General features: G+C 37.7%; 1 protein-coding gene across 1 annotated transcript; it reads right to left on the reverse strand.

Annotated features, from left to right (window-relative positions):
* Positions 1–23,621: 23,621 nt before the first annotated feature.
* Positions 23,622–24,227, reverse strand: LOC149258718 (uncharacterized). The gene is made up of 2 exons (XM_089429602.1): positions 24,144–24,227; positions 23,622–23,930 (listed from the first exon to the last, which is right to left on the reverse strand). Exons 1-2 carry the CDS (start codon positions 24,225–24,227, stop codon positions 23,622–23,624), a joined length of 393 nt encoding a protein of 130 aa, XP_089285728.1.
* Between the last annotated feature and the right edge of the window lie 391 nt (positions 24,228–24,618).

Genomic DNA, 24,618 nt, shown 5'->3' on the forward strand with positions numbered 1-24,618 from the left:
CATGCTAGAAAATAAATTCATATCTCTTGAAGACAAGATCCAAACAAATAGCAAATAAAATAGAACTATTGGAGAATAAAATGGAGGCAATGGAGACTAGGTTGCAGGTTATAGAAAAACAAAACCAAGATACTAACCAAACATCCCAGCAAGGATATGCTGATACTTTAGACAGTCTTAAAATGAAGGACATGATTAAATAACTAGAAGAAAAAGTTAATAGCCGCCTCACCCTAAATAGTGTGGTAGGTAAATTAGATATCAAACCAATTAAAGATGAAATGAAAAAATTGATAGAATTAGACTATGAGCATAACAAAAGGGCCTTGAACCTTATAATATTCGGTTTGAAAGAGGAGGTAGACGAGGATAATTTAGCCATAGCCCAGAAATAATTACATAATAGATTACAAATTGAAACAATGTGTCTCACAGAAGCAACAAGGTTGGGGAAATTAACTGAGAATAAATGAAGTTTGATCCGAATAAAGGTGAGCTCTACTAGTAAAACCTCAAGTCTAAAAGGAACGAGAATATATATAAATGAAGATATCATTCCAGAAGATCACACAAAATTAAGAAAGGAGGTTCAAAAGGTAAAACAAGCTAGTAAGGAAGAAAAATGGGCAACAATTAGAAATAGAAAAGCCATTATTCGAGATAGAAACCAAAAAGAGAGTAATAAATAGCAATTCAACATGCTCCAGATTCTTTCTTGGAATTGTTGGGGCTTTCCATGGAACAAAGGCCCCAAGCTAAGTTGGATCTCGAATCATGTTAATATTATATTTCATGTTGAAACTTGGGAGAATGAAGAATCTAAGATCCATAACATAGACGGCTTTGCACTATGGTCTACCTAGAACAAGCGAACCTATCGTAGATGCATTGGGGGTATAACTTGTTACATTAAGAAGAACATCTCCCCCCATGCTAGGATTTATAAAAACGACCCTTATAACCAATATAGTTGGATAGATATTACTGACATTAATGATAAAAAGACCTACATAGCAATCTGTTATTTCCCCTCCATCAATTCTAACTTCTATAAGAAAAAGAGTCTAGATAAAAATAGTCCTTACAATGGTTTATGGAATGATATTTCTAGCCTAAGGAATGAAGGTAATATCCTTTTAATGGGTGGATTTAACGCTTGAACTTCAAGAAACCAAGCTATTCTTCTAAGAAATCATTCCAACCCTAATCCTCTTTGGTTAGCCGAAGACCTTACTCTCGTTAGTCGGTACAAAAGGAGCTTTGAAGACCTCGGGGAGAATTTGTTTGGGTCGGAGCTAGTCAAGCTCTGTAGTGCTCAAGATCTCATAATTTGCAACGGTCTAAAGAAGTGGCCCAATTCTAGCGAAATGACCTGCATCCATGGGCTTGATAGTAGCATGGTAGACTATGTTATTTCCGATCTCCCTTTATACAACGAAATAATAAATTTTGACATCTTAAATGACCATGAGCTTGATTTTGATCATAGGCCTTTACTTATAACTCTCAATCGTGTCATGCATAGAGACCCCATAGAAGATAATCCTTATAGACAAAAGAACTTAATCTTTGATAGAAATAAAAGCGATCTCTTTCTAAATTAATTAAAAACTAATTTTCTTCCTTTATCTAGTATAGTCAACATAGAAGACCTCTATCATAATTTTACTACAACCCACTCATATTCTATCAAAAAGTTCTCAATTGAAGTTTCAAGTAATAAAAGAAACAACAAAACCAACCCATCATATGACAAAGATTGTAACAGTGCGAGGAGAGAAATTAGGGAAGCTATTGATGAATCTCTTAAAATTGGCAGCATAAAAATATACAAAGCCCTTACTAAAAGGAAAAAAATGGAATATATTCGTAAAAGACAAGAGAATCTATTACACCTCTCTAAGGTAGCTCCTAAGAAATTCTGGAGGCAAATTCTAACTAGGAAAACTAAAGATAATAATAAAATTACTTTACACGATTTTGTTGCTTTGTGGACTTTAGAAAGACTTTCGATACGATTCCTAGAAACAACCTATGGAATAGATTAGAAGAGTTAAAGATTCCTTTCGAGTTGAGAGCTGCTGCTATAAGGTTATACGATAATGTAATTGCCAAGTTAAAGAGAAATGAGGGGTGGTCGAAAGATATTAAGTGTAATATCAGAGTTAAACAAGGTTGTCCCCTCTCCCCTACCCTATTTGGCATTTACGTCAACAAGCTAAAAGGTTGTTTAGAGGAAGCAGGTTGTGATGGCACGATCTTAGCTGGGATAATCATCATCCTTCTTCTCTATGCTAACGATATTGTTCTTCTCGCAAGGTGCCTATCTGATCTTAATAAGCAACTTAGACTTCTTAATGATTTCTGCTCTACCATGGGTATGACTATTAACATTGACAAAACAAAAGTTATGATTATCAAATCCAAGGACACTTACGCTAATTTTATGTATGACGATAGTAACTTGGAGGAAGTGTCTTCTTACAAGTACCTAGGAATTGATATTCATCACAAGCTCAACTGGAACTATAGCATTGAGAAAAGGATTAATGGGGGGTGGAAAGCTTATTTTGGTCTTGAAAATAATTGTAAAATGACAAACCTCGTAATGTAGAATAGAAAGAAGTTCCTCTTTGACACTTTAGTCACTCCTGTTATCTTATATGGATGTGAGGTTTGGGGTTGCAGCATATCTAGAGAATCCTGGAGAAAGATTGAGAAAATCAAGAAGTGTTTTATAATGTATAACCTCAAAATTAAAAGCAATACACCATACCCTATTCTCCTTATAGAAGTGGGTCTTTCCCCTATCGAGAGCCTAGATATGACTAGGCTTCTGTTGTACAAGCACAAACTCAATAACATAGGAGACCATAGACTTCTTAAGCTAGCTTTAAATTCTAGCCAAAACCACCTAAGGCTCAAACGATGTTGGTATAAAGACACCAGGGCCCTGTTAAACCACTGGGAGATCGATGAGAATGTTGCATTGCAAAAAATTAATAACATTAAAAATATTGTTTCTTCTAAGTTCAAATAAAAATGTGGTGTGATAAAGATTTAGCAGCTAAAAGAAAATTAAGATATTATAAGGAGGTCATCAACCCCACCCTAGAAGATCAAAATTATCTCTCGGTTTTAACTAGCTCAAAGAAGAAAATTAATATAACCAAGATGAGAACGAACTCTAATGAGCTCCATAGTGAAACGGGTCATTGGGAAGTTCCCTAAAACACCATGGATGGAAAGGATCTACCATCTCTATAAGAATATGGACATCGAGGATGAAAATCACTTCCTCTTACAGTGCCCCGCGTACAACCACATTAGATCTCAGTTTCATAATCTTTGTTGCAATAATGACCTTCCTAGCCTTTTACGATGTCAAAATTATAGTGAGCTTGGGAGGCTTCTCTCCAAGCTTTTTGAGCATAAGAATAAAATCTTAAATCAAACTAATAATTCGATTTCTTTAGGTCTGATAGACCAAAGTTTGGTCTCAATGGACGTTAACCATCATCATCATCATCCTATAAACACATTTATAAAGCTAATATTATAAAAACACTAATGATTTATAGAAAACTAATATTCATTGAATTGTAAAAACCAAACATTATAAATCATTGTAAACTTGAATTATAAAAACCTAGGCCACAACCATATAGGGTTTGCATAATTTCTGCCTCTATGGTTTACAATGTTCCCATGAATATTTATTCACGAATGTCACACATTCAAAACATAGTGAACTAATGTCACACATTCAAAACATAGTGAATTAAAGTTGTAATTTAAAGATTATTGATAATGTATATATATTTATTTGGAGAAACAAAAATGTAAAAAATAAATAATTACTTGCACAATGAAAAAGGTTGACTAAGCACAATGTTATTCATCACCCTTAACAATATTCATGCCATCCGAATCGCAAAGATATCATCCCCACATAAGTCTTTGAATTTTCAATTAGCTCCCCACCACATAAGGATTTTATTTCTCAATTAGCTGGACCTCCATTTCTAATCAAATAAAAACCCTACCAAACACCTAACCCTTCCCTTTTATATCTATAAATTGCCAATGCACAACAAGGATTTGAGCTTTTCGTCTCCTACTATTTGTACCAACTTGGACTACACCTGAGGTTTCATGAGTCACATGGTCAACACACATATTTATATTCATCCATGGTGTTGACTTAACTTAGGATGGTATAACTATTCTATTTTTTGTTTTTTTTTTTTACTTTTTTTTTTTTGCTTGGAATACCAAGATACAAATTTAAAAATATTGTGGCTTTTTGTTATTTAAAATTTCTTTTCAATCCATAGAATCCATTTAGGTCCATAGAAAACCTAAAACACTTGCATCATGATTTCACAACTCAAACTTGTAATTCCAATAATCGTAGGCCTAATTTCAAACAAAAATTAACCAAATCCAAATTTAAAAAAATTTACATGCTATTTCCAAATTAATCATTAAAACCTTAACTCTGATTATGACACGACATCAGTCAAAATAAAAAAATAAAGATAAAATTAACATATACCATTAAATTTATTATAATGGAAGTACATATTGTCATTAACATCACAATGGAAACTCTTACAAGAAAGGAACATTGGTGGTTGTAGTGACCAATCCAGGGGTCTAGATTAGACTAAATTTAATTTCAACCAAGGTAGGTAAACTTAGAGGCACATGTCTGCAATCTATAGACCTAAAGGGATCTCATCTACCTAGATAAGTGTCTACTGTGATAGGCTACAACACTCTTTTACAAGATATTGGAATATGTTTCCTTTCACACTTTAAACACTCAAATCATCTAATTTAATTAACTGTTCTAAAAACACAGCGTGTTACTAGTAAGAGTTTTCAATCCTCTTACAAGGATATCATTCACAAAAACTCTTTCCAGCTAACACACTAAGCATTCATGAAAACCAAAAACTCTTTTAAGCATACTAAGACTCAAATGCATGAAAATGGAGTCCACAGAGATACTTCGAAATTCAGTGCTCAATTAAATCTTTTACAAGATCTTGTTCAATAATTTAGCAATTGAAGTTTCAAGCTATCACCATGAATCATACAATAACATTCACAAGAACTTCTAATCGAATTAATTAACTCACAAGCAAATAAATGGAATAAAACACTATTCAGATCTGAAGTCTAAATGCTATGAAAATGAAATGAAAGTATACTAGTCCACACGTAGGGCCCGTCCACGCGTTGATGATACACTTAGAAAACTTCAGATGTTGAAACCGTTAAATGCTGCCTGTGATTAAAGTCTGGAAATCAATTACATGCAAGAACAGAGTTTTGGTAACAATACAATACAATATGATACGCAGTATTAAGTCTGCTCCATGTCTCTTATCACACAGATGTTTATGCTTTTACAATCAAAAAGGTGATTTTTGTTTTTTTCTAATCTTAACTGATTTCCAAAATAAAACGAAATCAGTTTAGGTAACTCTGGCTTTTTGCTGCTTTTATGACCAAAAAGGCTGGGTTTGACCAGCATTGACCATGTATCCAGGAGCTCCAAATGCGATGCTGAATAGATCTTTCACCATGTATGTACATCTATGATCACGTACCTATCCTCAATTTTGATTTTCCTGCTATGCCATGTGTCACAAAATAAACCAATTACAGGAAGTCATGACATCCCGTAATTTTGTTGAAAATTTCTAATTTTTAACATAAAAATCCACAAATTAAATTTAATGTAAAATAACAGTTATAATGCTTAATTGATCAATTTCAATGGACTATGGGGGGTTTATGGGAGAAAAAAATAGATGAATGATGGATTTTTAGAAGAAGAGAATGGCAATAAAATAATACCAACAGTGGTGAATTCCAATGAGAAGGATTTTACCTATTGTCAAATCAATATACATATCCATGATCAAGATTGTTTGTTGTGAATTTACTATTATTAACATTTTAATGAAATCTATGTAGAAATATAGTGATAGAATTGCAACTACTCAAGAAATTTAATTTAAATTAAGAGATTCAATTCTACTCCACTGCTCTGCGGAAACTAATTCACAATTGAGAGAAACATGCACAAACATGAATCATCAAGTACACATATGTTTCTAGGGGAAAGCAACTGATAAAAACCCCTTAAGCCCATTTGCATTAATCAAGTGAAATGATAAACAATTACAATTATGATCTCTTGCTCTGAGGAAAAACTGCAAGAGTAAACTTGTTCTCACTCTTCCTGCACCCGTGATGCCCGCACTCACGCTGCCTGCACTTGCTCCTATTTCCTTGTGCAATTCCTGAGGAAATAGACTCTTATTCCTTAGGAATTTCCTCCAAATTGATTGTGCAATTCCCAAGGATTGATCACCTGACCAATACTCTAAAATGTACACTCAATCTGGTATATAATTAATTGTAGCTGGTTGATCAATTAACTAGATGATCACTGAGTTAGACTACTGTCCCACTACAAACCTCACCTTCCACTAGTTCTATCAATAGTTGGAACTAGTTTAACTGAATACAACTGGATATAACTGACCTTGATTGCTACAAATTATCAGTCACACATGCTTAACTGAACTCCAAGCCCTCTAACTCAAATTTACTAAGCTAACTCAGTGACAAGAGCCATGTTACCTCAGTTAACTGCCTCCAAGTTGTCTGCTTATGTGGAAATTCAAATTTTCTCAGTTTGAGCAAGGAAAAAGAAAATTGAGACTTATTGCTACACTTATCAACACTCCCTCTTAGCAAGAATGGGTTTATCAACCACCCCTATACTACACCTGTGGAATTCAAACTTCCCTCTTGACAAAGTCTTTGTCAATATGTCAACATTTTGTTCCTCTATTGGAATGTATTGTAGCAAAATCTCTCAGAGTTGCTGCTTCTACTGCAACAACTGTAACTGAGAAGCATAAAAAACAAAAACATTGAATCAACTATGTCTGCAACTATCTACTCGGAAAATTGTGCTATTGCTGACTCTTCTATTGAGCCTCCTGTTCTACTGTCAACACTAGTTTGCACTCGTCAACATCTCACTAACACTAATCCTCCTGATACTGAATATTGTGGGCCCCTATAGCAAGGGAATGATCCATGAGTAGGACACCTGAATGGACCCTGCCCAAATTTATGCAACTTTGGGACTAAGGTTCTACATCACTCCACCTCACTCCTAGAGGTATAGCTGAAATTGCTCCATCTTTCCACTTGTCTCGAACTCTCCCTCTACTGGAAGTCTCTGGATGGTCCTCCTCATCATCATCCTATTGGTCAACCCGACTGCCAACTTGTTGAGGCTCCATTTTTTGAGGTCTGTCCTGCTCCTTCTCAACCACCACATCTCTAATCTCTACCTTGCTCCTCAAGGATACACATTCTCCCACCTCAAGTTTATACATGTTCTTCACATGAACCCTAATTTTCTTCACCTTCCAGTGGCTATGCATCTTAGGAATGATTTCCCTTTTCTGAATATCACATCATAACCATAGTCTTCCAAAACTACTACAGAGATGAGATTCTTCTTTAGGCCTAGAAAAAACATCACATATTTGAGGCGAAGAGGGGATCTCGACTCCCTCTTAAAGGTTATTGTACCAATCCCAATAACATTGTACCTTCTATCTTCCTCAAGCTCGATATGGATCTAGAGATCTTTCTCCTCCAAGTCACTGAAAAACTCTCTACACCTTGTCATGTGGAATGAGGCACCTGATTCCAAGTACTGCACACTCCCCATCATCATGCTAGCCATGGATGCAATAAGGGTGAAGTATAACTCAAATTGTGAAGCCAAAACATCACTTGTTGATCCTCCTGAGTTCTTCTTGCCAGACTTTTGTGTGGACACTTTGTAGCATAGTGCCCAAATTCATGACAATTGAAGCATTTGATTTAGGATAAGTCTTTCTTCTTTCTCCCTTGGAGGGATTTTGGTTTGGTTTGAGAATTCTTCCATTTTCCCTTCTTTCCCTTTGCTATTTCATCAGGTGTTTCCACAACACTCATTTTCTCAGTTAGCAATAGCATCTTACTTTTGTTGGATGTTGAATTCCTTCTTATTTTTAGATCTTGGTAATTATTGCCTTATGATCAATAATTACACACTTGAAAAAATTTCAACCTTAATTTCATTTTTACAATTGATAAAACATTATTACATTGACATAGGATATATGAGATATTGATTGGTGTCTAATTACAATTGAGCGACCCAATATATATACATAGTCCATGTGTCTTTTCATTAATATACACGTCTTTTCAATAAGACATGTCTTTTTAACTAATTATTGATTATTTCTATTTATATATTATATTCTATATATAATATAATATATAAATATATGTTGTGTTATATAATATAATATATATTATACATTGTTATATAGAAGGGGATACCTTCCGCTACTATATAAAACATCAACATTCCCTCTTAGTGAGGGAGGAATTTTTCCATGATGTTCTTCTCTACTTGTCCCAATCACACCCAACCACTTCACATGGTATCGATAGGACTACCACCATAGTCTCAAGACTACGTTACAAGTATCTGATGTTTCTCCTCGCCTAGTAGTCCCAATCACACCTAGCCACTTCACATGGTGTAGAAAAGACTTGTACCAGGCTACTCATTACTCCAATAGTCACTTCACATGATTGATTTAGGAAACACTTGGCTAGAGGGAGAGTAGCTACCTACTGTAGGAAAAACATCACAACTCCCTCTCAACAAGGGTGGGCATTTTGCATCACATAAAGCTTGTCTATGAAGTATTCAAACTTCACTTTAGACAAAGGCTTATTGAGAATGTTTGTTGTCTACTCATCTGTGGATATGTACCAGAGTTCCATTGCTCCACTTTGTACCATGTCTCAGATGAAATTGTATTTGATCTCTATATGCTTTGACTTGTCGTGAAAGACTAGATTATCTGAAAGCTTCACACAACTTTGATTATCACAGTATATCAAGGTTTGCTCCAACTCTAGATCAAATAACCCTACAAGTAATTTCTGAAGCCACATTTATTCATGGCTTGCATCATTGTCTGCTATATATTCAACCTTTGCTTTACTGAGTCCCATTAACAACTGTTTTCTGCTAAACCATGTGATCATACCTTTTCCCAAACTAAAGCAACATCTTGAGGTACTTTTCATGTCTATTGCACTCCTTGCCCAGTGAGAGTATGTATAACCTTGCAACTTTACTTCACCGTCCAAGACAAATTTGAGTCCATATCCAATTGTACCTGTAGTTTCTCAATGCATGCTTTGTTGCTACCAAATGTACATGTCTAGGCTCAACCATGTACTGACTCAATGTGTTCATGACAAAGCATATATCTGACCTAGTACTAACCAGGTGCATCAATGATGTGATCAACTGTCTATACATCATGAGATCAACCAAATATGAACAAGAATCACTTAAAACTTTAGATTAGTAACCATAGATGTGGCCATGGACTTGCAGTCCATCATCCTGAATCTCTGCAGGATCTCAACTATATACCTTCCTTGGCTAAGGAAGATCTCATTTTGTCTCTACCACACTTCTAATCTCAAGAAATAGTGCATTAAACATAATTCCTTCATTTCGAACTCTGAAGTGAGCTCCCCCTTGACCCATTTATGAGCTTCTCATCCATTGTAAGAACCAAGTCATATACATGTAGTACAAATATCAAGGGGCAACCATCTTCAAGCTTATAGTAAAGGTTGGGATTTGCATTACTCTTGGTAAACCCTAAGCTCATCAAATACCTATATATTTTTGCATAAAATTACCTAGGTGCTTTCTTAAGCCCGTAAAAAATGTTTTTCAATTTACAAACATGGGACTCCTTCCCGTGGGTCACAAAACCTCTTGGTTTCTCTATGCACACTTCTTATTAAATTACACCACTCTAAAAGGAAGTGTCTACATCCATTTGTTGTAATTTCCAACCCATAGTAGAAGCAATAGAGATCATAGATCTAATAAAAATGTATCTGGCTATTAGGGAAAATGTTTCATCATAATCATTTTCTGGGAGAATCCTCTATGTTGGCATTATGATTCAGGTGTTGTCCTTGATGGCAACCCATTCAGGTGATAGATCACTATTCTTGATGATCAGCTCTCTATTTTTAAGAAGGACGCAGGAAATCTGTTCAGCAAGTGCGTCCCCGCAGGTATACCATGCAGAACCCGCGTCCAGGGACGCAGGCCAGCCGTTCAGGAGGTGCGTCCACCCAGTGCACACATTTCAAGGCAGAGAAAAGCACGTGGGGGTTTCTTGTGTGGTATCTAGCCGACGGTTTTTGTGTTTCTATGGTGTCGGCTCGTGGTATTGTTCCATGTTTTGGGGAGGGGCTTGCCTATATAAAGCAAAGGAGTTCATTTGGATTTTGCATCATCTTGGTTGAATATCTTTTGGTGAGATCTAGTCCAGATCTCTGAGGGCGAATCTTCTAATGGACTGTGATCTCTTTGGCGCATGATCAGATCTGTAGATCTGAGTGGTTGGGTCAGTTCTGAAGTCCTCATATCTTTTATATCTGAAGGGACGCAGGTTCAGTGAAGGACAAGTGCGCCGAGACGCAGGGAAGACCGGGCTCAGGTGCGTCTCTGAAGCAAAAGACGCGGCGCGACTGTGTTATTGGGTGCGTCTCTGAAGCAAAAGACGCGGCGCGATAGTGTTACTGGGTGCGCCGGTACGCAGAGAAGCTTAAAGGAACAGTGCGTTTGCACGCAGAACAACAGAAGGTAAACTGCGTCCAGTCGCAGGCCACAGAAAGAAAAATTGCGTCCCTGTCTTAAGATGATCTGTTAATTGTATATTTCTGTTCATAAGGTGTTCTGGGTTGTTCCTGTGATTACTGATCTGATATCTGTAGTGGACTGTATCTGTTGTATACTTGTTGATCATTTGATTCTTCATGAAAAGAAGTAGGGGGTTGTAGCTCCCTTCCAGGAGTGACTGGAAAACGAGAGAGAGTTGTAGCTCTCTGCAGGTTGCAGCCTGCGTACTGGTAAAGGACTGCACCAGTACAAAATCATTGTAAAAAGAATTTCTTGAAAGAAGATAGAGACATATTGCAGCAGGTGGTTTTCTCCCACATTGGGTTTCCACCTTACATCTTGTGTTCTTTGGTGTGACTGTCTATTTTCTTTGTTCATGCTCATTATTTTATGGTATTGATATGCAAGAATAATTCAAAAGATCAAATAAGGAAGATTTGTCAAATTGATAGATAATACTGATTCACCCCCCCTCTCAGTATTATTTCCAACAATTGGTATCAGAGCAGGTCCTTCAGAAAAGCTTGATCGCTTGAAGGTAGATCGTTCATCATGAGCAACTACGAGAGAGAAGCATCAATCAGGCCACCGGTTTTTGATGGGACAAACTTCAATTATTGGAAGGTAAGAGTTACTGCATATCTTCAATCTCTTGGTACTGAAGTTTGGGACATTGTAGAAACAGGCTATGCTTTTCCTTCAGCTACTCCTACAGATCCAGCTGAGAAAAAGAAGTATGAAACAAATGCAAAAGCAGTCAGTACTTTATTAGGAAGTATATCCCAAACAGAATTCATGAAGGTAATGCACTTCAAATCAGCAAAAGAAATATGGGACAAAATGATCACAAGCTATGAAGGAGATGAACAGGTAAAACAAGCCAAACTTCAAACTCTCAGGATTCAATATGAGACTCTCAAGATGTATAATGATGAAAGTGTGGCTAATTATTTTCTTCGGGTAGATGAGATTGTAAATTGTATGAAAAATTTGGGTGAAGAAATAAAGGAGTCTATAGTAGTTCAAAAGATTATAAGATCATTATCCCCCAAGTTTGAATCTAAAGTATCTGCAATAGAAGAAAAAGAAAATCTCCGTGTTCTCACTATGTCTCAGCTACATGGAATTCTAACTGCTTATGAAATGAGAAAGGGAGGACCATTAGACAGAAGGGAGGCTGCTTTTAAAGCATCAGGCAAAGAAGATCACTATGAAGCAAGCCATGTTCCAGAAGAAGAGGAAGAAGAATCAAATTTTGTCAGAAATCTTCAAAGGGGTTCTGGAAGGTTTAGAGGTAAGCTACCTTTCAAATGCTTTGCTTGTGGAAGAGTAGGTCATTATGCTGCAAAATGCTCTTATAAGGATAAAGGAAAGGAACCAGTTAGATGGAACAAGAAACAAAGTGCAAATAAGAAAAGCTACTACACCCATGAAGATAGTGATGGCTTATCAAACAGTGATGAAGATGAACAAGGTAATAAATATAGGTTGTTAATGGCATTTGAAGATGATGATTATGAGGATGCTGTAGATGTGGATAACCTTTATGATGAAATTACTAGACTCAAGAGATGTATAGAAGAAAAGAACATGATTATTGATACTCTACAATTTCAAATTGATGAAAAGGAAAAACATCTTGAAAAATTAGAAGGTGAAATTGTTGGTCTTAGAAAAGAAATTGAGAAAACAAAAACTATTAATCTCAAGTTTGTCAAAGGATCAGAAACTTTGGATGAGATTATCAGTGTGCAGCGGTCTCCACTAAATAAGACAGGTCTGGGCTATAATGGAGAAACTTCTCAAGCATCCACTTCAAAAAGTTATCTTGATGCAGCAAGAAGAAATGAGCAAGAGCACAAGGAAGATCATCAGGTAAAGCAGGGACAAATGTCAAACAGAAACCATCAGGGGCAATCCAGCTTAAGGGTGAACAAAAGCCACAACCAGCCACAGGTAAAAACTTCTCATTTTGGTTCAAGAATAGATGAAAATAGAAATTACAATCAGTTGGCTGGTAGATTCAATAATCGCAGAAGCTTCTTCAATGGACAATGCTTTTCTTGCCATAACTTTGGTCACAAAGCAGCTCAATGTGTTGCGTATAAAACAATCATGACTAGGGAAGCTCAAAAACAAAGAAGTATGATAGGGATTACAAAAAGGACCTATAACAACTTTTCAGCTCTTGAAAATGAAGTCGAATGTTCTATTTGCAATAATTTTGGACATGAAGACTTTGAATGCAGAAGCAGGTTTCCGGAAAGAAAAGTACAAGAGCGGAAAAAGGAACAAGCCTCAGGCACCAAAACATGGAGAATAAAGGAACCTCAAACAGAAAGATGTGGGATAGCATTTTATGCAGAAGGGCAAGAAAATCTATGGTACATTGACAGTGGATGTTCGAAGCATATGACAGGTGATAAAGAAAAACTTGAGTCTTATTCTAGTTTAGAAAAGGGAAAGAAAGTCTCTTTTGGAAATGATACTCCTGCAACTATAAAAGGAAAAGGTATTGCTCCTTTAAAAGAAGATGTTAAGGCTGGAAATGTTTTGTTTGTTGATGGTTTGAAGCATAATCTTCTAAGTGTCAGCCAGATGTGTGATCAAAGAACCGAGGTTATATTCAGATCAAATGGATGTCTTGTTCGTGATCTTGATACAGGTAAAACAGTTCTCAAAGGAAAAAGAACTCCAAATAATCTATACATATTTGATGAAGGACAACAACAATGCTATCTAAGCAAGGATGAAGAGCACTGGTTATGGCATCGAAGGTTGGGACATCTAAGCTTCTCACAAATAAGGAAAGCTTGCAAATATCAGGCAGTTCGCGATCTTCCAGATATCAAAATTCCTGACAACACCATATGCAGATCATGTCAGTTTGGAAAACAAACCAGGACTAACTTTCCAGAGAAAGAAGGATCAGCTAGCATGCCTCTTGAGCTAGTACATACAGATGTATGTGGACCATTCAGGAAAAGAACACCTAGAGGAGAGGAATACTTGATATTATTTATTGACGACTTCTCCAGGTTTGTTTGGTTAGGACTTATGAAGCACAAAGATGAAGCATTCGAAAAATTCAAATCCTTCAAAGCCTTGGTTGAAAATGAATCAGGTCACAAAATTAAGTGCCTCAGATCCGACAGAGGTGGGGAATTTACTTCAGATGAATTTTTCGATTTCTGTGATGAACATGGGATAAGGAGAGAATTCTCTACGGCTAGAACTCCTCAACAAAATGGAGTTGTTGAAAGAATGAACAGAACAATCCAACAAATGGCTCGTGCTATGCTTGATGAATCAGGAACTCCCGCAACTTTCTGGGGTGAAGCTGCACATACTGCGGTTATTATTCTCAACAAGACAAATGTTCGGGTGAACAGCACTCAAACTCCTCATGAGCTCTGGAGTGGTAAAACTCCTTCAGTAAAGCATTTCAAAATCTTTGGGAGTAAATGCTATATCAAGAATACTGAGGAGCAGCTTGGTAAACTTGATCCTAGAGCAGATGAAGGCATTCTTCTTGGCTATTCTCCACATAGCAAAGCATACAAATGCTACAATAAAAGACTTGGCAGAATTGTTGACAGCATTGATGTAGTGGTTGATGAGAAGGGATACATTCCTAGGCAAATACATCGTGAAGATATCGAAGAAGATGAAAGCTACCCTCAAAGACAGAATGATGAAGAAGAAGAACCTCAAGAAGAATCTCAAGAAGAACCTCACGAAGACGCAGAAGAACGAACAAGAATAGAAGAAAAGACTCCATCCAGATATGTTCAGAAGAACCATCCAGAATCTCAGATCATGGGACAGAAAGAAGCAGGTATACAAACTAGAAGAACAGTTGCAGAAGCTTCAAGCTATTTGGCATTACTCTCCTCTACTGAACCACAAAATGTGAAAGAGGCATGCAAAGATGAATGTTGGGTGAAAGCAATGGATGAAGAACTTGAGCAAATCGAAAAGAACAACACTTGGGAGCTGGTTCCTAGACCAAAGGATAAGAATGTTATCGGAACAAAATGGGTCTTCAAAAATAAATTGAATGAAAATGGAGAAGTAATTAGAAACAAAGCCAGACTTGTTTGTAAAGGGTATGCACAGCAAGAAGGAATAGACTTTGAAGAAACTTTTGCTCCTGTTGCAAGACTTGAGGCCATCCGAATGTTCCTTGCTCTCTCAAGTTTTCAGAACTTCAAAGTATTTCAAATGGACGTAAAATCAGCATTTCTGAATGGAGACTTGGAAGAAGAAGTGTACATTGAACAGCCAGATGGGTTCATTCTTGGAAATGATCCAAATCTTGTATGCCGATTGAAAAAGGCTCTCTATGGTCTCAAACAAGCCCGAAGGGCTTGGTACTACCGGTTGGACAAATATCTTCATCAACAAGGTTTTTCAAAAGGTTCAGCAGATAGCAATCTATATATAAAAGTTGAAAATGACAAATTGCTAATACTTGTTGTGTATGTAGATGACATTATTTTTGGCAGCAATGAAGAAGCTATGAGTCAAAGCTTTGCCTCAGTCATGCAGAAAGAATTTGAAATGTCCTTGCTAGGAGAACTGACATACTTCCTTGGTTTGCAAATCCAACAAAAGGAAGGAGGAATCCTTTTATCTCAAACCAAGTATCTCAAGCAGATTTTGAAAAAATATGGCATGGAAGATGCAAAACCAGTATGTACACCCATGGTCACAGGATGTAGTCTCAGTGCAAATGATGAATCTGCAGCAGTACATCAACCAACCTACAGATCTATGATTGGAAGTTTACTATATTTGACAGGTACCCGACCAGACATCATGCATGCAGTTGGAATAGTTGGAAGATTTCAGGCAAATCCAAAGGAGACTCATCTTCAAGCAGTGAAGAGAATTTTCAAATATCTTCAAGGGACTCAAAATTATGGCTTATGGTATCCTAGAGATACAGATCTCACTCTTCATGAGTACACAGATGCAGATTGGGCCGGAAGCGTGGATGACAGGAAAAGCACAAGTGGCGGTGCATTCTTTATGGGCTCCAGACTGGTATCTTGGTTCAGCAAGAAACAGAGTTCAATTGCCTTGTCTACAGCTGAAGCGGAATATGTTGCTGCTGCATCTTGTTGCACCCAACTTCTTTGGATGATGCAGACTTTGCAGGATTATCAAATCACTTGTACACCTCCTATTCCTATCTTATGTGACAACACAAGTGCAATCAGCATCTCAAAGAATCCGGTTATGCATTCAAAAACCAAGCACATACCAATCAAGTACCATTTTCTCCGGGAACAAGTACTTGAACAGAAGGTCAAATTGGAGTATGTTCCTTCTAAGGAACAAGTTGCTGATATTTTCACCAAACCGTTGCCCAGGGACACTTTTGAATACCTCAGGCAAAAGCTGGGGGTTGTTGATGCATCATCTTATTGTTGATCATCTTCCTATTGGTGGTATAGGCTCAGGGGGAGCACATAATGCATTGTTGGCATTATGGAGAAGGAGATCTTGGAAATAGCTGCAATATGTCTCTATCTCCTTCATGATGGATTTCTGGTTATTTGTTACAAATCTGGAAGAGCATGAGCATAGGGGGAGTATACTCTTTGCCCTTGATGTCAAAGGGGGAGAATGAAGCTGAAGATCATGAGGTTGCCATCAAGTCCAAAGGGGGAGATTGTTGGCATTATGATTCAGGTGTTGTCCTTGATGGCAACCCATTCAGGTGATAGATCACTATTCTTGATGATCAGCTCTCTATTTTTAAGAAGGACGCAGGAAATCTGTTCAGCAAGTGCGTCCCCGCAGGTATACCATGCAGAACCTGCGTCCAGGGACGCAGGCCAGCCGTTCAGGAGGTGCGTCCACCCAGTGCACACATTTCAAGGCAGAGAAAAGCACGTGGGGGTTTCTTGTGTGGTATCTAGCCGACGGTTTTTGTGTTTCTATGGTGTCGGCTCGTGGTATTGTTCCATGTTTTGGGGAGGGGCTTGCCTATATAAAGCAAAGGAGTTCATTTGGATTTTGCATCATCTTGGTTGAATATCTTTTGGTGAGATCTAGTCCAGATCTCTGAGGGCGAATCTTCTAATGGACTGTGATCTCTTTGGCGCATGATCAGATCTGTAGATCTGAGTGGTTGGGTCAGTTCTGAAGTCCTCATATCTTTTATATCTGAAGGGACGCAGGTTCAGTGAAGGACAAGTGCGCCGAGACGCAGGGAAGACCGGGCTCAGGTGCGTCTCTGAAGCAAAAGACGCGGCGCGACTGTGTTATTGGGTGCGTCTCTGAAGCAAAAGACGCGGCGCGATAGTGTTACTGGGTGCGCCGGTACGCAGAGAAGCTTAAAGGAACAGTGCGTTTGTACGCAGAACAGCAGAAGGTAAACTGCGTCTAGTCGCAGGCCACAGAAAGAAAAATTGCGTCCCTGTCTTAAGATGATCTGTTAATTGTATATTTCTGTTCATAAGGTGTTCTGGGTTGTTCCTGTGATTACTGATCTGATATCTGTAGTGGACTGTATCTGTTGTATACTTGTTGATCATTTGATTCTTCATGAAAAGAAGTAGGGGGTTGTAGCTCCCTTCCAGGAGTGACTGGAAAACGAGAGAGAGTTGTAGCTCTCTGCAGGTTGCAGCCTGCGTACTGGTAAAGGACTGCACCAGTACAAAATCATTGTAAAAAGAATTTCTTGAAAGAAGATAGAGACATATTGCAGCAGGTGGTTTTCTCCCACATTGGGTTTCCACCTTACATCTTGTGTTCTTTGGTGTGACTGTCTATTTTCTTTGTTCATGCTCATTATTTTATGGTATTGATATGCAAGAATAATTCAAAAGATCAAATAAGGAAGATTTGTCAAATTGATAGATAATACTGATTCACCCCCCCTCTCAGTATTATTTCCAACACTCTAGCCATAAATCTAGCCTTTTACTTTTCTATGCTGCCAAATGCAACATGCTTGACCTTTTAGATCCATTATGAAGTTAGTACTGACTTACCTTCTGGTCTCGGAACCATGTTCCACACACCATTTTTCATGATGGATTGGTACTCTTCCATCATAGCATCCTTCCACACTTGCTATTTTGCGGCTTCCTCACAAGTGGAAGGTTATGAATCAATGATCTTACTCATTAACGCCACATAGTTGGAAAACTTGTGTTGTCTCTTGCTCTCTTTGAAGGAGCCTCTCGGAGTTGCATGTTTTTTTGCTTCTTGGAATGTGGTCTAGAGTCATACTAGTCTCTTCTTGATGAATACAACCTCTTTGGGTGGATCTACTAGTATCTTTGGCTCTATTATCTCATATTGATCTTCTGGGATATGTTCTTCTGGAGTAGAGTCAATCATCACTATATCCTTGGGAGCCTCTTTCTCCTCTCTGTCCTCGTCCATGTGAGACTCACTAGATTTCCCGAAAGCTGCTTCTTCATCAAAAGTGACATATCTATTAATCTCAATCTTTCTCTATCCAGAGATGTGTATTTTATAAGCCTTTGAAGTCTCACTATATCCAACAAAGGTGCCCTTATTTCCTAAAGGCTCTAGCTTCATTCTCTTTTCCTCGGGGAACATGTATCTACAATGGACAACCGAATATCCTCTAATGGATGACTTCTGGTGTATTCTCGGTGAATACCTATTCTGGTGTCTTGTTCGCCGATATCTTATGGGGATTTATTTTTTGAGCATATACAACTGTTTTGGATCCCTATATCAAATAAAACAAGTCCACGTTGATGTTGTAGTGGGGATAGTAAATCACCCATCGTTATTTTGCACCTGATATATACGTAAACCAAAATTTTCATGCCCCAAACTTTAATAAGCCTAAATTACTAATTAATTGGTTAATATGTAATGTTGTGCATGAGGGAGGTGTGAAGAAAAGGTATCCAAAAAGAGAATGTATGTGGAGGTATGAAACATTTCTAAAGAAAGTTTCTGTTCCTTTATCCACACACTCGTTCTCGAGCACAACACTTTTTCCTCACATGCATTTAAAAAACACTTCATTTAATATTAGATAATAAGTATTTAATTCATAAATGTGAGATAAAAAATGCACCCGTTCTCCTGCGCAACACTTTTTTCTCACACGCATTAAAAAGATGCTTCATCTAATATTGGAAAATAAGTATTTAATTCACAAATGAACATAATATTCGGGAACTATGAATACCAAGGTTTTTTATTTCTAATTTGATACAAATTTTAAATGATCAAAAGCCTTCAAACATAGTTTTGAAAACCACACATCGGACCATCCACAAAGTAGTGTTGTCACAACTCCCTTGCATCTGGATATCAAATAAAAGGAGTTTAATCACCCATCCTTATTCCTCAATGCCCCAAAATTTAATAAGCAAAAACTGCTAATTAATTGATTAATATGTAGTGTTGAGAGGTATGAAGAAGAAGTGTGTAAATGGGAAATGTATACGGAGATGCAAATCATTCCGAATGAAAGTTTTTGTTCCTTGCTCTACACATCTGTTCTCCTGTACAACGCTTGTTTCTCACACACATTAAAAAGACAATTCATCAACACTTCTTTCTCACACACATTAAAAAGACAATTAATTTAATATCTGATACTAAGTTTCTGCTTAAAGTTAAAATAATTTCATGTCTACGAAATAAATTTTCTTGTGCATCTTCATTCTCCTACACATACCCTCTCTTCCACACATCCTTTATTTTTCACCACTGAATCTATAAAAGTTTAAAATGAAAAAAAAAGAGTTTATATTGAAATAAGAGGTAAATGCACTAGGAGTCCTTATGTTAATGTTAGTGTGAATGGAAGCGTTAGAACACTCATTGACGGAATGCCCCACTTACATAAATGAGTAGCCCCCAGACTTACATAAATGACCTACTCAGAGCACTGTGTCAGTGTGTAGAGCACTCAGGACTGAATGACCATTTACAAAATTACTTTAATTTCCATTTTAAAATGATTCATAGCAATACCGAAATTAAATCACCCTCCATAAAATATTTTTAGATTTACAGAAAAAATGTAAATATTTAGCTTTTTCCGAAAACTTTGATTAAAAGTATTAAATAACCACAACAACTTCGCAACTAATTGAGAACCAAGAGACTTTGACCATAAAACAAGTGCTATACTCCATCACTAGACAAAAATAAAAATTAATAAGATGGTACTTAATAGTACTTATCGCTGAATTGATGTACACTTTGATCATTAAAATATATAGTAATGCAATTCCAATGTGTATAGGACAAACCATCATTATATATATGGAAAAATAATGAGTATACAGTGTCACAAAATCTGAGATGATATTTTAGATATGAAATCCATGACTATTTTAACCCATGATATAGCTAAAATGAAATGACTCACAAAAATTGATTGGAAAATCTATGCAGAAAAAGGTTAAAAGGTCACTTCACTAAATCACTACATGCATTTAAACACATATTGAAATTTCATACAAGTGAGGATGAAATCAAAGGGTAAAGACTTGGAAAGAGTTGATATGCACTACATTAAGCTTCTTGATGGGACCAACCCTTGTCCTTCTGTCCGGATGCAAAGATTTGATTAATTGAATTATTAATGAAATGATTTTTGGGGATCTCTGACGATGGTTTGGTATTTTGCTGTTTTCAATTATTTGGTATGGGTTTTGGCTATGAGGGAGACACCTCTCTTTGCCTTGGATTTCGTCCTCCCGCCTTATGCTACGCTGGAAACCCTAACTCTCGATTTACCCTGTCATTTTCACTTTCATTCTGTTGTGCTGAGGGGGTCTACTCTCTGGTTTTCGCTTGCGATGCTCATAGGGTTTCACTGTGGCGCTCTGCATGAATTCTTCGGCCATGACTCTGCTCAGTTGGCTGGGCTCTGCTGGTATATTGTTGTTGTCAGTGGCCTTTCTGTTCCCTAGTTTGTTTGAGGGTTTCTGGGCTTGTCTCTGGGTGTTCTACAAGTGGCCTCCTCTATTATGAAAATGCCATGGGCACGGTTAATGATTGTTTCCTCTTGAGTGTATTTGGTATCATTGTTGTTTTTTTTTTAACTGCTGTTCCAATGGCTTCACTGTCTAATTTGTTTACTGGTCGCTGTGTATCCAGGTTGTGGCCATGAGGTGACCTAGTGTTCGACCTCTGCTCGTGGTTCGACACAGGTAAGCTCTCGTTCATTGATTCAGTTCCTACTTTGCATCTTCTGTCAGTACTAATAGTTTGTGCTCCTTGTGAGCAGGGTTTCCTTGTCAGTTCGCGACTTGTTGAGATGTCTCTTCTTGCGATTTTCGACTCCTCCTCTGGTAACTGACAAACCCTTACTTTGTTTCCTTTATTCGGTTGGGGTTTTCATTCTTCTTGCTATTAACTACTGTGTGCGGTGGTTGGCGAGCGTGTTGTTATGGCTTTCGCTCCACTTGCGACTTGTTAGACCGGGTAGGGTCTTTCCATGTATCTCGTACTTGGCATCTGTTAATAGTTCTAGTTTGGTTTTAGGCTTCGGCCTCTCTGTCATTCACTCAAGTGCGCACTTTGGTCATTGTAAATAATAGACAGGTTGTTTGGTGTTTACTTGGGGTTGTGAGAGTTAAATGCGTCTTCAGGGTTTCGAACCCAGGTTTCTCTGTCTATTTTGTCATATGAACTAATATTAACTTGGACTGTAAATAAATTGAAAGACTTCTGTAGATTTGCTTCAAACCATATTTGTAAGGAGAAATCATGCGTGTTACTGTACACGGTACCTGGTTGTAAATGTTTTCTTCTTGCTGGAAATTTGGTTGTGCTTGTAATGAAACCCTCTGTCAGTTTTCTTTATCACGCGCTCGATGCTATTCAGGAACTGTAGGTGGTTGTTGTGAATTTTCGTTAGTTCTTTGACAGTCTTTCTTTATGTGTGTCTGTTATAACGCTTCCACTAGTTATCGGTCTCGCAGTCTTTGATATTCTAGATGCTTGTTAAAAGATTTTAGTCTGCCAATACTTCTCTCTGTTTGGAAATACACTCAATTCATCTTAAGAACAGAAAAGAAATACAATCTTGTTACAAAATGGATTCAGATGATTTCAAAAGTTTCTTGTATGTTTCTATTATTCTTCTGCTATGATGGAAATCAACCTTTACAATGTTTCGTGTTTCTCCTTTTGTATGATTTGTTGAACAATTTTAAAACTGTCAACAGTTACATGTAGTTACCATGAGTAACTGTTAATTTCCATTTGTCTAAATTCAGGAATTAATTTAAAAACATTTTTTTTTTTTAAACATCTTAACAAAAATAAAACAAACTTGCTATCGTGTACCAACTGCTAATGACTAAGAAAAAAAAAAAAAAAAAATCAGGTACAGTGACCTGTGAACTTGTTAACTTGTGAGACAAACACTTCCTCTTGTTCACCCCTAGTTGGATGCTCCTGCATCAGGCTCCCGGGGTAACAAAAAGTCATGGCTCTAGTCCATGAGCTCCTCGATAGAATACCTTGCACGTTGTATCTGCTCCGCATCAAGCCACAAATTTTCCTCTATAGGGCGGTTCTTCCACTTGATGAGGTACTGTAGGTACTCCTTTTTCCATGTCCTCCTGACCACTTGTGTGTCAAGGATTCCCTCGATTTCGAGTGGCTGAGATGAAGGCATTTGTCTCATCCATGAACTACTTTTTTCCTGGGTGTCCCGCTTTGGCTGTGTCGAACTGTCCTCTTCCAGATTGTCAGCGTATGGGAATAAATCTGCCACATTAAAAATGGGTGATATTCCTATAACTGGAGGCAATTGCAATTCATAGGCATTTGCAGAAAACTTACCCAGAATTTTACAAGGTCCAATTTTTTTAAATTTTAGCTTATTGTATTCACCCCTAGGAAATCGTTCCTTACGTAGATGCGCTAGGACTTGATCCCCCACATTAAATTGTACCTCACTTCATTTCAAATCAGCTTTCTGTTTGTACCTCTAACTGCTATCTTGTAATTTCATCTTCACTTGCTCATGTAGGTCATTAATTGCTCTTGCAAACTCTTCCCCGTCAACACTTCTTTTCTCTAGCTGTCCCAAATCCTGTAGTTCATGCACTCCTTGGGGATGCATTCCGTATAAAATCTGAAAAGGACTACTTCCTGTGCTTCGGTTTGTTGAATTGTTGTAAGTGAGTTCTGTTCGAGCAAGTACACCATCCCACATTTGTGAATTTTCTCCCACTAGACTCCTCAATAGGTTTCCTAAACTTCTGTTCACCACCTCTGTTTGTCCATCAGTCTGTGGGTGATAAAGGGAGCTAAAGTTCAACTACGTGTCCAGCTTCTTCCATAGGGTGCACGAGTAATGTCCTGTGAATTTCACATCCCTGTGAGAGACAATGGACTTAGGTAAGCCATACAACCTGACAATCTCGGTGGAAAACAAGTGTGCTATGTGAGTGGCATCACTGGTTTTCCTGCAAGGAATGAAATGTGCCATTTTTGAGAATAGGTCCACTACCACCATCATAGAGTCATAAGCACGCTGTGTTCTTGGCAGACCCAAGACAAAGTCTAAGCTGAATGAGTCCCACGGTATACTCGGAATAGGCAGTGGTGTGTAGAGTCCCGTATTCTGACTGTGTCCTTTCGCCAACTGACACACATTACACCTGGTTACAAATCGCTGCACATCCCTTCGCATCTTCAACCAATAATAAAAGTGACTGAGCTGATCTAAGGTCTTATCAATGCTGAAATGTCTAGCTAGACCTCCGCTATGCTTCTCCTAGATGATGTTCTCCCTCATCGAACAGTCGGGAATACATAGCTATCCTCCCTTAAACAACAGCTTCTCCTGTAGGTTATAGTCCAACCATGGACTGCTATTCCTCAACAAAGGGTTTTGGCAAGCTTCATAAGCCTCCTTAAAATTTGCATCTGTCTGATACAAGTCTTTCAGGTGTTCAAAACCCAGCTCTTGTATCGTGCTCTCCTCCAGGAGCAAAACCTTCCTGCTCAATGCATCTGCTACCTTGTTGGCATGTCCGCTAATATGTTTCAACACAAACGTGTAACTCTGCAAGTATTCAACCCACTTTGCATGCTTGTGGTTCAGCTTATGCTGCTGCATAACATACTGCAATGCAGAATTATCAAAAAACAAAACAAACTCATTACCCAACAAATAGTGTCTCCAATGCTTCAATGCTTGGACGACAACATAGAACTCCTTGTCATAAGACGAGTACTTCTGCCTGCTTTCATTCAAATTTTCATTGAAATAAGCAACAGGTTTGTCTTCCTGGCTGAGTACGGCCCCAATGGCTGTACCACTGGCATCACAACAAACTTGAAAAAGTTTGTTGAAGTCAGGTAGCCTCAAAATTGGCCTCTCAGTGATCTTTTTCTTCAATATCTGGAAGCTCTTTTCCATAGCTTTAGTCCACTGAAAAGGTTGACTTGCCTTCTTGATTGTATCCAACATAGGTGCACAGATTCCACTAAAATCCCTTATAAAATTATGATAGAAACTTGCCAACCCATGAAAACTTCGAACTTTGAACAGACTCTTAGGGGATGGCCAGCTAAGTATAGTTGCAACTTTTTTTGGGTCCATTTTCAGCTCATTTTTTGCAATCACGAAACCCAAATAGACCAACTCCTTCTAAAAGAATGTGCATTTCTTCAGATTTATCAACAACTTGTTTGCTGCAACTTCTCCAGAACATATCGAACATGTCGAAAATATTCCTCCTTGGTTTTGCTGAAAATCAGTATATCGTCAAGTTACACCATCACAAATTTCCCAATGAACTCCTTCAACA

Source organism: Pinus tabuliformis, chromosome 6 (assembly GCF_031772625.1).
Source record: "Pinus tabuliformis cultivar Carrire ecotype Pingquan chromosome 6, CPIR1, whole genome shotgun sequence".
In the NCBI taxonomy this organism is placed as follows: Eukaryota; Viridiplantae; Streptophyta; class Pinopsida; order Pinales; family Pinaceae; genus Pinus; species Pinus tabuliformis.

Coding starts and splice junctions, on each gene's coding strand:
- LOC149258718 (XM_089429602.1), bottom strand. CDS start 24,227: ATGGAAAAGAGCTTCCAGATATTGAAGAAAAAGATCACTGAGAGGCCA. Junction 23,931..24,143: donor ACTTCAACAAACTTTTTCAA/GTTTGTTGTGAT, acceptor TCTGCATTGCAG/TATGTTATGCAGCAGCATAA.